Source organism: Etheostoma spectabile, chromosome 3 (genome assembly GCF_008692095.1).
Source record: "Etheostoma spectabile isolate EspeVRDwgs_2016 chromosome 3, UIUC_Espe_1.0, whole genome shotgun sequence".
Lineage (NCBI taxonomy): Eukaryota > Metazoa > Chordata > Actinopteri > Perciformes > Percidae > Etheostoma > Etheostoma spectabile.
In genome coordinates, this window is record NC_045735.1 from 11,891,953 (window position 1) to 11,906,104 (window position 14,152).

General features: G+C 39.3%; 1 protein-coding gene across 4 annotated transcripts in view; it reads left to right on the top strand.

Moving 5' to 3' along the window:
• The window catches only part of zbbx (zinc finger, B-box domain containing), a 55,008-nt gene that overhangs the window by 36,255 nt on the left and 4,601 nt on the right, over nucleotides 1-14,152 (top strand). For 3 of the 4 annotated variants that reach the window (XM_032509457.1, XM_032509466.1, XM_032509458.1), the window contains exons 12-18: nucleotides 1,045-1,166; nucleotides 1,375-1,427; nucleotides 1,943-2,151; nucleotides 2,737-3,585; nucleotides 7,285-7,514; nucleotides 9,631-9,790; nucleotides 13,631-13,792. In XM_032509457.1, coding sequence (XP_032365348.1) covers nucleotides 1,045-1,166; nucleotides 1,375-1,427; nucleotides 1,943-2,151; nucleotides 2,737-3,585; nucleotides 7,285-7,514; nucleotides 9,631-9,790; nucleotides 13,631-13,792 — 1,785 coding nt within the window. The remainder of the gene's footprint in view (nucleotides 1-1,044; nucleotides 1,167-1,374; nucleotides 1,428-1,942; nucleotides 2,152-2,736; nucleotides 3,586-7,284; nucleotides 7,515-9,630; nucleotides 9,791-13,630; nucleotides 13,793-14,152) is intronic. The other variant, XM_032509463.1, reaches the window with a different exon arrangement.

A 14,152-nucleotide genomic window follows, 5' to 3' on the forward strand; every position in this document is an offset into this window, starting at 1 on the left:
ACACAGATAATGCTGTAGATTACCACATATCTGCTGTCTTTTGTGCAGCAGAGTTTTATCATCAGAAGAGAAACCACTGTTTATCCCCTCCTGTGTCAGCAGCACCCTTCATCTGAAACAAGATAATAAATGAATACAGACCCAATTGTGTAGCTCTCTGTGACCCCTACCTCTGATTCCCAGAGGAAGAGGGTGGATGACAAGAAAATGTCCATATTGGTATCAAGGTTCCCGGCATGTCCATTGGTATATTTCATATGTAAGTAGAAAACTGATGGAGTTGCTGGAAACAAAAAGAAGAAGCACACATCTTTCTCTTTACGTTTGTATTTTAAAATTTTTAACTTGGTTTAATGCTATTGTAAGCAACCACATTAACCAGCTCTAATTGCTTGGCCAGTTTTTAATTGAAAGTGACAGTGAAGTGCCCTGACAGTTGAGGTTATTTAAACCTGAAGCATGGAGGTGGATATATTAGTGAAGAATTGACAAAAAATAAATCAACTGGTACAAAATTTGTTATTGTGAATATTTGTATATTTTATTAACTGATCTGCAATAAAAACAAGTTTAAATTGATTCTCTTGTTTAGCTTTCATTTTGGCTGTGTCCATCAGTTGTCATTCAACTTTGCACTTGTGCTGCCAAAGCATAGCAAAAACTTGATAGATGAGCTGGCTGGATGCCGAAAGTTGAGTGCTGACCTGAGGGTCAAACACAATGCTGTGGGGTTGTAGATTTGGGCTGTGAGGGATACATTGGCCACTGTGCTTGTTTAATTACTGTATAACCTCTACTGTCAATGCAACCGTTGAATGATTTCTTGAATCAACGATAATTTTATCATTAAAGAGCAAATTAATCAATAGTTTGTATGGCTATGTGTTCTTACAATAGCTAAAAAAAAAGCAACCCTAACCTTACGTTGTCCCTAACGTTGCAACACATTACATGAGTCTCCCTCTTGCCCTGTCTTGATTTTGTGTGTGTGTGTGTGTGTGTGTGTGTGTGTGTGTGTGTGTGTGTGTGTGTGCGCATTTATAGCTCAGGAGGAGGATTTTCGGCGCTACTGTGCATCATTGTTTGCTGTCCCTGTCAGCAGGGGCAGGACTGAGCCTCAGATTACTTCACCTGAACCGTGCCTCGTCATAGAAGTCCTGGATGATGTGAGAATGACTGAAGCATTTAATGTTAGCAAACGTGTTGTACTTACATGAACACACACTGAACACAGTGGATCTAAACAAGGCAAATGTGGGAGTAGACACAAACCTGCGCACAAGGCTCACAGACGACCTCCATATTCTGTCATTCAATTTCTGTCTTTGTCTGATTCACATGTGTGAACACGCTGTTGTCTTTTGTTTTCTACAGACAGACACAGATGGGTTTTTTGTTGCTGAACAGAGGACAGACAACAACAGAAAGTGAGCCAAAGTTTTTTAAAAAAGTGTTTACTGTGACCTCACAGGTGGCTAGCATATTCACACTGGCCTACGTGAAAAATCTTAACTGGCTACAGTACATCTGTATAATACATTTTCACATTTTCATCTACCAACACAGGAATTGGTAAACAATCATATGAACAGTGGGTGTCCACTTGATTAAATTAGCTTTTTGTTTCTTTTGAGACAAATGAAAAATTAAGAATTATCATCACATCCAGTCATCTCTTAATATATTACATGATACATATGGGCATTGACATCCTGACACAATAGAAAAAGCAGTGTTATAATAGTAATGGTCAAAGATTGGGGCGTAAACATCTCAACATTACAAGCATGCATTACAATTCCATCAGTAATAAGGAATTTTAATATTAAAGAAAATCTGTTAAAAATGTAGATCAATGTCAAGTGCCAGGAAACTAATGTGTAGCCATAAGGAGGTGTACATGGACTCTCTCTCACACAAACCCTTTCAATTTCCCACACAGGGTTCCCTCTGTTCAGCAGGTCCTCAGTAAGCTAACACTTGTGCCCCAAGTGGGCTTAATCAGCGGTGGGTCCTCAAGAGTCAGCTACTCTTCTCAGCTCAGTTCAGCACAACCATCCAGGCAGTCTCGAGCACCAGCACAACCCAAAGCAGCTCAAAAGCTCCATCTATCTGTGCCTCAGACTTCACAAGCAGAATACTCTATGAAATGTGAGCTTTGTGTGTTTTTATGAGGATGACTAAAAGGAAAAAAGGCTTTGTCTATAGTTTTTGTTTTTTACAGAAAGCAGATCCAATGTCAGATATTATCATAGATGTAAAAAAAAAAAAATGTAAATAATGTTGGGTTGAAAATTTCAGAGCAAAATACAGAACTTCAGTTGTTGTCTAATCAAACCCAGATACCTTTGGCTGTATAATGTGTCCAGTTTTCAGTTAAGTAAGGCTGTATCATATGAAATAAGCTCTAAGAACCAGTGGTTGTTTGTGAGGACACCCATACTTAAGTCAATGTGACCTTACTTTTGTCATGGACATCCCAGGTGTTACAACATTATTGTCTTTTATACATACAGATCTGTTGAAAAAGGTGATTTGATCATGTCTATTAAATATTGGCCACCATGATAAAATATAATGACGTAATTGGATGTTAGTGGTAAATCAGTATTGGGCATCACAGCCTTAGTCAAGGACAAACTTAATAATCCCTATACCGGTGTTTATGAAAAACATGTGATCACATGCCTGCAAAAGCAACTAATGTCCTTGTTGTTTTCTGTATCTTTTGCACAGCATCATCCACTAAAAGTAAGCCATCTGCATGCACCACTGCTGAGATTTCAAGGACTTCACAAACATCAATCAAGACACCAACCTCAATGTCACAAAAGCCCAATTACCCTCCCATTGTCCAAAAATCAAAGCCCGACTGTGGATCAATAACATTTTTGTCCCCCCCCTCCCTAGCGCATTCCCAAACTGAGATCCTTGTCCCGTATCCACCTGATGTTTCTCATTTGGCTAGTACCAGACCTCCGACTCCAGAAGAGCATTTCTCCCCTTCTCCATCCATATCCCTTAGGTCTACGTTCACAGTCTCACCATCAAGCTCCACTGAGTCAACCTTATTGCCCAATGTTTTCCAATCAACCCCATTACAAAAAGGCTCAGACTCATCTCTATTACCAGAACAACCCCAGTCTCCCCAGTTATTCCAAGAACCAATCTCATCACTGAAGCCTTCCCAATCGCCCCCAAGCAATCTGGAGTCCCCAAGGCAATCCAAACATTCCTGCTGTGACACAGAGTCTCTCCTATCAGAGAAGCATATCCAGCTGCTTCCGTCACCTGTATGTTTCAGTCCAAACCCACCACCAACACCATTGGAACCAAGTCCACCTGTAGAAATCCGATCCAGTTTATTTCTATTTAACAAGTCCCCACCAGATGCTTATTCTAGTCAGTGGTCAACTCTAAAAACAGAGAATTCTCCAATTTGTATGGCCTCTACCCCCATCTCTGGACAACATGAATCAACTCAGCATATGCAGTGTATCCCTTCACTTCCATCACATTTCTTAGATGTCATCAAGTATCCCCCTTTAGCTGTGAAAATGGAAGCGAACGAGGAGCTATCCACGGGTAAGTGAATTGTAATAAAGACCTCTCTCAGTCTGTATATTTGTTTGTGTATTCTTAGTGTTGAGATGGTGACAAGAGCACCAATTTTACACACAATTTTAACTTTTTTTGATCTAAAAATGGTTGCTAATAGTTAACAAGTTTACAAATCATAGGAGTTGGTCTAGAAGTAAACCATTTTACTACTTTTCAAAAAGAGAATTTCTTAGAAACATTATGTAAATGCAGGGCAACTGTTGAGCTGATTTTTTGGGCTTGACGACTGATAGGACCAAATTGGACCTGGTCTGTCCCAGGCTGGGTCATCTGTTGTTGACAGTATATATAGTATATAGTGTGTGATATGTAAAGATTCTAATCTTGACTCTTAAGTTTCTACAAGTAGTTTTAAAAAGATGTTTTAAACCATATTTGATGTTTGCGAATGACATATGTGGCGGTATTTTGCTTGAGGGAGAAACAATACCAGTCTGTGCCTCTCCATCCAGGATCTCACCCAATTGCTGCAATTTTTCTTTCTTTTTGGCCTTTACAGCACAGATTGCACTGTATATAAACAGTGCAAGCTGCCGGAAGCCGTCTATGTTTATTTTGGTACAAGAACACGCTGCAGTTGGTGTTCTCACACATTCACAGGGTCTTCTACCGCCAGAACTCTAGTCATCCATATTGACCAATCGTTCCCGAGCTTAACCTGTCTTACATGCAGTCTGGTTTTTGTTGTTCTTATGGTTGTTTCGCCATACTTAAGCTTCTTAACTGTTTGATACACCACTTCTTTGTCAGACTGTAGTAATGTGATTTGGACTTCAGCATCTGTACTTGGACTTTGGGTACAGCCAAAGCTCCTCACTATGGGCCCATGGACAGCACAGTTTGTAGAGCGGATGCCCACAAATATAGAGGTTTACGCCTCAACGCAGCGGGCCCGGGTTCAACTCCAACCTGTAGCCCTTTGCTATATGTCATTCCCCCTTTCATGTCTTCTGCTGTCCTATCAAAATAAAGACTGAAAATGGCCAAGAAATTAATCTTTAAAAAAAGAGCTCCTCACAATTTCCGTAAATAACAACACATTAAATCAAAATTAAGTCTTCCTACATTCATGTCAATGCCAATGACACAGTTCCTTGCTCAGTGTGTCCCTTGGTTGGTTCTTCATTCCTCATTATTCCATAAACATTTGCCAATTTACACTTCATATAATTAACAGCTCAAACTAAAATCACATAATTGGGAAAGAACATCTCCACCTCTAACCTCATGGCATAGACCTTAAAAAAGTGTTTTTTTGTTATAATTTCACCTTCTACTCTATGAGTCATTAGTGAATATGAAAAACTCTAGCAACTTGTTGTATTATCGAGAAAAACTTTGTTGTCAAGGCCTCGTTTTTGGCTGGACTTGATCTCTGAAAGTATTAGAAAAACAAAAACGTGATTTAATGTTTAAAGCGTAACTCTTGCCAAACTGCAACCTAGTTTTCTTTTGTGAATATACCCGAGTCAAACTTACGTTTAAAAGAAAATTAGGACGGAAGAGCCACTACAGATTCACTGTATTTTCGTTTTCGGTCAAATGGCCATTTGAATGGGAGTGCTTGGGGCACTACTATGATACCATCTAAATTACTATTTTTAAAACACTAACAAGGCTCGACCCAACATGAAACTTTGCTTGAAGTGTCAACAGGGGATCTACACATGAACTCCAGCATTGAGAACATTGTGTAAACAGAGTTTACTAATTATGCTTTTAAATGAAAGTTTGACTTGGGTACATTCACAAAAAGACCCTAGGTTGCATTTTGGCAAGAGTTACTCTTTAAATTAAGTTAACTACTTGGACCCAAAGGCAGACAAGCAGCATGATAATAGACTCAAACAATTTGGATTTCACAATTAAATTGTTCCTCTACGTTGTTAGAAGTGCTACTAGTATTTTGACCTTCATCACTCTTGTCGTCACATCCTACAAAGCCACCCAGACTATTGTCAAACATTTTACAGTGACTCAGCTTTTTTTTTTTTTTTTTATCAATAATTTTTTTTTCTGTGTATATTCTTTACCAGTTAGACTCTTTTACTAGGGTGATCTCCAAAGCAGCATGCATGGAATTCAAAGTAGCCAGGTTAAAATAAATGGTTAAAACTGTTCATCCACCTAAACGTCCTTACTTTCCACTGCACTACTACTATTTGTAGAATGCCTCCATCATGCAGACTTTTTGTAGTTTTTTCTCAAACATTGATTTGAAACATTTTGCATTTTAAGGCAGTATTATTTGGTGAGATTTCCAGAGACCAAAGAAAGAAAGAGAGAAAGAAACATTCATAGTTATGGGTGGAGAAGCACAGGTCTTTGCAGTAAAGTGATTCCTGATAGAACACTTTGTCATGCTACATTTTGCCTGAACACAATTCTCAATTGGCAGGCAGTTTATATGAATGACATGCTTGCGGATCTCAACAATAATAGCTTTCCTTTATAACACTGGGCTGTCAAAGTCAATTTAGGTCCAACAATAAAAGTGTTCTTTAGGTTTTAAGTACCTGACATGATACTACATAGACATGGAGGTACGTACACTGTAAAGAATGACCCGGAATTCCCCTTTAGCATACAGCACACACATTAGGATTCAGTGATCCAGATTCACACTTATTTCTCTTACTGTATATGCAGGTGTACACACACACACACACACACACACACACACACACATTCACTCTAGAACAGGGGTCTTCAACAGGGGGTCCGCGACCCCTAGGGGGTCCGCGGAGGTACTGCATGGGGGTCGCGAAAGTTTTGGTTGATTAGACTTTTTTATATATTCCCCCCCCGCTGCAATTTTTTCCACTAATTGAAATGTCTTTAAATACACATTAACATGAATTCAACACACTGTAGTAAACAGATAAGTGGAGGCAGAAGATGTCTTTCAGTCATCAATGCACACATGGCACTATAGGACCAGTTTGATATAACACAATTTTATACAATATATATATAATTAGGGGGTCCCCGCTCCATCTCGCCATCAGTTTGGGGGTAATTGGCCTGGAAAACATTGAAGACCCCTGCTCTAGAATACTAGATGCACATGTAAAAGCAATTAGTTTAAAGTGTTTTTTACTGAATTGCTGAAAAACGCTGTATGAGTGTCAAAGAGTTTGTTTGTACATTCCAAAGTGATGCATGGGTATGGTTTGCTGAGGGCAATTTTCTTTTTCAAAAAAACATCTGGGAATATTTTTTGTATGTCTCTTTAGAATAAAAATGTGTGCTAAAATCTGCCTTTTAAAGAGATAACATTTTGCTTTTACTTTTTCTCAGTCACACTTCACACTTTAGCTCTGTGTTTTCCTTCTTCCTTTGCATCCTTCTAACCTTTCACTTCCTACAGCTCTTTTACCAGTCTGGAACTGAAAGCCTTTTTTATCAGCTTAGAGCTTGATGCACTTGTTGCAATGTCAGGGACATTAGATTCACTTTTTTCATTTTTCATTGGATTTTAGAGATGAAAACCTTGCTTCAGTGAGTCAAAGCATAATACATAAAGTACAGTCAATATGTTGATACTATTTACCTTGAAAGTCACGTTGTCTTTATAGATATAATGTTTTTTTCTTTTTAGATTATATATGTTGACAAGAAATCTTAAAAAAATATGTTTTTTTTTTTGTTTTTTTAATGAAGACAGTAGTGATGAAATGTCCAGTGATAGCCTGGGTCTGGCTCCACATGAGGAAGACTCGTCAGATGAAGAAGCACAGATGCACGGACGTTTTACGGGAGGGAGATCCAGAGAAGAGGAGCAAGGGAATCCTGCCATATCTCATACAGAAGATCCCTTTGTTCCTGCAGATGCATACAGAGAAAAGGATTTGCAGACTGATGAGCAAGAACAGCTGTCAGAACCATCTATGGTAACATGTTTCCATATTCCCACATGCTTTTTGCTTCTTGGAGGAAGAACCTTGGGCTAGAGAGCTGTAATATCACTGTTTTCTAGGGAGCACAAGGAATATTATTATTTTACATGGCTCAAATGTTTATAACAATCACACACCAATACAAAAGTGATTTCACTTTATACCAGTGATACTACATTTAATCCATTATTTAGTCCATTTGCAACCATTGCCTACCACTTTCAAAAAAAATGCCAAAAGAAAATAGCAGTTAGTTTATTAGTAAGCATGAAATCCTTGTTTCTGTGCAACTTGTTCAAAGTGTCCAGGAATATGACACCAACTCAATACTTTTGATACGATTCAGTTCAATTTAATTTATAGTGACAAATCATAACAGAAGTTATCCCAAAAACCTCCCTGTTAACAGGCAAAAACCTCGGTCATTGCATACAAATGGAATGCCTGTATAATTAAATGAGGGCTGAAGAAAAGTCACTGATTTGATTTGTGGGGGGGAAAACATTTGATTGCTAACAAACGAACGAAATAATGACCAAATAGGCTGTAATAGTTATGTGCCAATATGTTAAAGTTTGTCGTTCGAGCTGGGTAATAAAATGAATGAATGTGCCAGCTTTAGAAGTTTTAGAGAACCACATCATTACATTAGACATAATCGCTCCATAGAACTAGAAGACTTAGGCGACATACAGTTATTTTCTACAGTTAGTTTCTTATTGTAGCTGACCTGATCTATTAGATAACATTAGAATCACACTAATTACTTTACATTATTCATATATAGCTCAGAGACACCCAAGGCAGGGGTGTTAAAGGTGCACATCATTGAGGGAAGAAAAGAGAAACAGAGTGGATTAAAAAGACACTGCTTGAATGGTCCCAAATGACCTTACAGCCATTAAATGCTTTGAATCTGTTATACTGTGACAGGGGAAGAAAGAAAATAAGGGGGGGTTAGTGCTTTATTAAAAAGCTGGAGAAAAATGAGGTTCATGATTGTGAAGATAGTGGTCATCTGTGGCCTCTGGACCTGAATCAGACTGTCCTAGAAATGATTAGATAGTAATTTCTTTCTCTCTCTCACTCACTCTCTCTTCTCTCTTTAGTCCCAAGTTCTCCTCTCTTGTCTTCCATGGAATTCTTATACTTCCTCTCCCTCTCTTTCTTTTGTTCCATCTGTCTATTCTCTTTTCCATTTTCTTCAGCAATTTCCTCCTTGTTTTACCTTTACGCTATAGTTCAGGCAGCTAGTCAACTGCTACATCCTTTTTGTTATGATGAGACACTGGTCTGCACAAACACAACTCCAATTTTCCTGCTACACAGTCCCATTGTGTTAGGTCTCCTGCCATTTCGTTGTTATGCCTCTCTTCTTTCTTTTGTCCTGTCTTCACCTTGTCATTCTCCATCCTTGCTGTTTTCTCTTTCTTAACAACACTATTCCTACATGCCTGGCTTCCTATTTTTTCCAGGTCCATCTGCAGTGTCTTGCAATGCTATGGCTAGCATGCTAATGCATCTCATCTAATCTTAACTAAACAGAATATCCGCATTTTACCCCCGTCTCACAGGAGGACACTTGCGCAGGAAGAACAGCTAACCCACCACGCCGTTGTGAGATGCTTTCACCAGCTCCAGGGGTTAATTAAAAATCAATTCATCAAGTGGAAACAAAGGAAACAGGAGGAGAGGGGAATAATCTAGTGAAAGACACCAGCTTATTAATATGCATTCTCACAGTAGAAAATGGAAAAAACACAACACTTACCGGTCTTAATAAAAGTTAAATTGATATTAAATTTCAGTTTGTCCTTTGAACTGATTGTGTTAGAATAGAAAATTAAACTCAAGACAAAACTAATAATACCATATTCCCCTGTACTCTCTTCACTCTATTCCCATGTCCCCCACTATACCCCTCCTTTCTGTCCCCTCCTCAACTCCTTCCATAATCTATTTTTTTGTGTGTCATCTCTCTATTTCATCCTCACATGATCTGTCTTTCTGCCTCACTCCTTCCACACATTTCCTTTTATACTACTTACCCCCTGCCTCCTTCCTTCCTTCCATCCCTTCTTCTCTTGCATCTGTTTCCGTATCCACCTAGGTGATGAGTTCTGGGTCTAGATCAGAACAGTTTTGTGATCTGGAGGGGTTCCCCTCTCTGGGTTTGGACATAAATTCTGGTCACACCGAAACACCAAAGCACACACACTGTGACCTGCTGGACACCTGCCAAACTTCACAGCAGGATTCAGGCCCAACAGGTAGGTTAAAGAAGGGAAATCTTGTTAGGTGCATAGATTTTTATGCTCCTATTGTATTGAGATTTTGTTCTTTAAACTGTAAAACATGTTTTTCTATGAACTACATCAGAATTTGCCGTTGCTGGTTTTTTTTTGCTTTAAGAGATTAGATTGTGAAGATTACCTCTGTGTCCAACTTTTGCCCGGAGATACTTTCCAATTTGCAAGCGTTATTCATATCACAAAGGCCTCATAATAGGATTTAGAACAAATATGTAAAAATGTAGAGCTTACAAGAGAAATGAAAATGAGTTTTAAACCCAGAGGAGCACTGGCTGCTTGGTGGAAAACGAGAGATGGGGGACAACACCGATAATTTACTACTGGTGGGTCCAATGGGAGCTTTCCTGAGATGCCTTTTTTATTTTGTGTGTGCATGTGTGTATGTCCTTGCCTGCACTTGTGTCTAAGGCTATGTGCCTAGTGCTTCCGTTTTCTTAAACTGTAGGTGAACACAGTTTACTCGAAACTTGTGAAAGTCCATATTTCATCACAAACACAGACTCGCAGACAAACAGCCTTTTCTTTTTCTTGTTTTTTTTCACTAGCTGAGATGTGTAGATAATGCCTGTGTCCTTCACATGGCACTCAAAGTTTCCTTTGACTTCACCTTTGAGAGGAATTGTTGAAAGGCATCTCTTTATAAACACTTCTGAAAACACAGAAGTACGTACATTTGCAAACGTGGCGTCATCAGCGCCATGGCCAACCAGCAGAAAGCGCACGCTATGATGCTTCAGCTTACGTAAAATTTACCAAACCTGTAGATCATCTGGTAATTGGCGCCTTTCTTTGCCCACTATACCGTAAATTGTGCTGTAGCAAAATAAGTTAAGTACTTGTGCTATAATACGGCAGTGCAGACTGCGATATTCCCACTGCTGATGCTATGACTGTTTGAAATCCTGATTGCAATATTTGTAGGGGGGAGTTTAACAACTGCTGGAATAGAATGTGAACGCTGAGTTGGAGATTCTTCCAGTTACTGTAATATTGCATGGCTGCTTAATCTGTAATGCATGATTTTGTGTTCACTCAACTGAAAAAGTGTGATCCTTGTGGCAAAAATCCTTTCAGCTCATCTCCTTCACCTGTGTCTTCGTCTTGCTCGGATTACTGCTGCCATTTCACCAGAAGACATATGCGAGGAAACCTGCGTGCGGCTGGTTTACATCTGCTTTTAAGATGCGGACAATTCTCACCGCAAAATAGGGGTGCGCTTTCACGGGAGGTTTTTGTACATACCGCAGAATACATAATTAAGCACACTTTACGTTTCCCCTCCCATCTCTTTATAGGAAACTCCCACTGTCTCCTTGACCCTCCTGTAAATGCATATGCATGATATGAAAAAGCACTATTTGCCATTTTCAGCTCCCGCGACAGGCAATCTACGCTTTCACCTCAGTGTGGCATGTTTGTACATACTGTACCTCGCCATGCTTTTACGCCTGAAGTGGGCGCAAAAACGTTAGTACATGAGGCCTTCTGTCAAATCAGCCTAGCTAGAAAATGCTTGTATTCCATTATTACATATCACTAGGCTTTGCCTGCAAGAGAATTGTTCCATGGCATAGATTTGTGTCCTCCTTCTTCAAGTTTCACCTTGAACTACACCAGAAAAATCTTGCTGTAACAAGAGTTTTTTATTATTTTTTTATTCTGACATTGACTCTGTGTCTGGTAGATCATGATGTTGTCATCGAGGTAGGTATCCCCACGGTATATGTAAGATTTCCAATGTGTAAACACAGCATGGGTCTTTAAAATAAATATATTTTTAACACTAATAATTTGTGAACTGGCCATGTCTATCAGGTGCTCAGACTGTCCAACAAGGCTGATGGAAGTCTAGCATTCACCTCCAAATTTCATTAGAGTTCAAATATTAATATTTGGATCGAATCAGACACTATAATTTATCGTGCTGCTCATTTCATCTTGTACTCTTGTCCAAGGCTGTTGAATTACGCACATTTCAAACAGAGGTTGCTGTTTTGATCCAGCAAGCAATTATAATTCATACTTCACTTCGCTACTTCACAAAATAATCCCATCAACCTTTTCCTTCATCAAGTCTTGAAGCTCAGCTTTTAACTATTTCATTGTCAAGCCTGCGTTAAATGAATGAGGTTGACAGTGAGAGACTCCCACAAGGGCAGCACTACCGTCCTCGTAGCCAGCCGCTCGTCAAACCCTGCACTGTCTCTCCCGCCATCGTTAAAGCTCCAAAGTTAATGAGAGAGAAAGGTTAGAAAGGAGGAATATCACCTTGTGAACACTCCACACTCATTTATGTCCCTCCATCTGTCTCCTCTATTCTACTCTTTTTTTCCAGCCCGGGCTGAGATCCAACAGGTTTAATATGTCTCCTGCTTTACCTTTTTCCACCTCTACTTTCTGCTCTTACTCCCTTTCACCCGGTTAGTCAGAGAATGAGGTTGTTAGTGTGCAGTTTCTGTCTTGTGTGCATCCAAAGAGAGAGAGACAGGTGAAAGTGATAGACAGGCAGGACAATGACCAAACGTCCATAGAGGGAGAGAGAGAAGTGATACATGCAGCTGTCTTCAGAAACTAGCAGTAAGAGTAGATAAACAGGTAGACAGACAAGCAGAAATCAAAGTCCAAGGCAAATGGATGGAAAAACAGGCAGGCCGACAGATTTCTAGCAGTGTGCATTTCTAAGTCCTTTTTGTATTTCAACCCCCGTTTTCTTTTTGTGAATTTAGAAGCTGGCTGTCTGACTCAGAGTTAGTTTTAGTCTACTAGATTTAGACTAGCTAGTAGATTCTTCATCCAGTCAATACTGTTAATTGATTGGCTAACCACTGCAGAGAAAGAAGAAAACAGCAGTAATTGCATTGCAGCTGCCATGCATGGCTGAAAAGGCTTGTTAGGCAATATTGGTTTGGTACAGATGCTGCTGCTGAATAGAATGGATGCTTGTGGGTGCCTGGTTAGCTCAGTTGGTAGAGCTGGCGCCCACATATAGAGGTTTACTCCTCAACGCAACGGGCCCTGGTTTGATTCTGACTTGCGGCCCTTTGCTGCATGTCATTCCACCTCTCTCTTCAGATGTCCTGTCAAATAAAGGCCAAAAATGCCCCAAAAAATAATCTTGTATCAAATGTTATTTACTAAATTTGCTTGAATTAATTGAAATGTGTATTATTAGGCTAATAGATTATTTGTAAATTGGGAACCTCCTCATAACCATTAGCTTATTTTTTATTGCTCTCACTGTATATTGAATGGATATGTTGTGATTTTCCAAAAGCTTCTGCGTATCATTTGAAGACTTTTACCACTCCTAGTATACATACTAGTAATTTGCCCTATATTTGACTTTTTAAATTGATAAACAACCATGGAAAGGAATAACTGTGTTGTATAGTTCTACAGTTTTATATTCTACGTATCATTGCACTGTAAGCCAACAAAAGTTATTCCATGAAATGGATTTATACAAACTCACACACTGTTGGAGTTAGATAGCAAATCAAATGCATTTCTATTTCCATTTGCTAGCCATTCTTCCTACTGATAGCAGTGTGGCATTGCATGATCTGTGTCCTCTGAATTTATTTATCTTGTATCCAGATATACCACACGTTTTAGAAAAAAAGAATGTGGTAGTGGATATAGTGATGTAATGCTTTTAAAACAGGGCCAGCAGAGGCCTTTATGGGATATAAAAAAGTACTCTGCAAATATTGACATTTATCTGTATACAATATTTCCTTTAAATAAATTTAATGTTTTAACAGTAGGAATTATTTACATTATCATGTTTTTTTTCAGAATTAGAGGGTTATAGGCCAGGCAGCACCCTTACTACCGACACTGAGGAACACCGGGTTTTCAGAGGGATGGACAACCACCTGCAGCTAACTGGAAGTCAATTTCACTCAACCAGACCCTTCAAGAGAGGAGAAATTTCAGCAAATAAACTAGGAACATCTGGTAAGTGTATTTGTGTGTGTGGTTGCATGCACGTTTGTGTGCTTTTTTTTCTGTGTGAACACTATCAAGCTTGCCGAGCTCTACTTCTTCAGAACTCCTTGTCATACAATTAATACACCTCATTTCTGCGTATAGCCACACTTTCTTGGCTCTGAGTATGCAGGTTTTTTAAAGAGATTATACTGTATCACTCTCAAACACAGGCACACGCGTCAAATACGCACCCACTTTAAAGACACACACACATAGAGGATTGGGAGTCGGTCCAGGAATGTGTCCTCTCATCACTTCCCTCGCTCAGACGCCAGAAACACTGCAGTAATCCATTTATGCCAATACAACACACTCACACACACACAC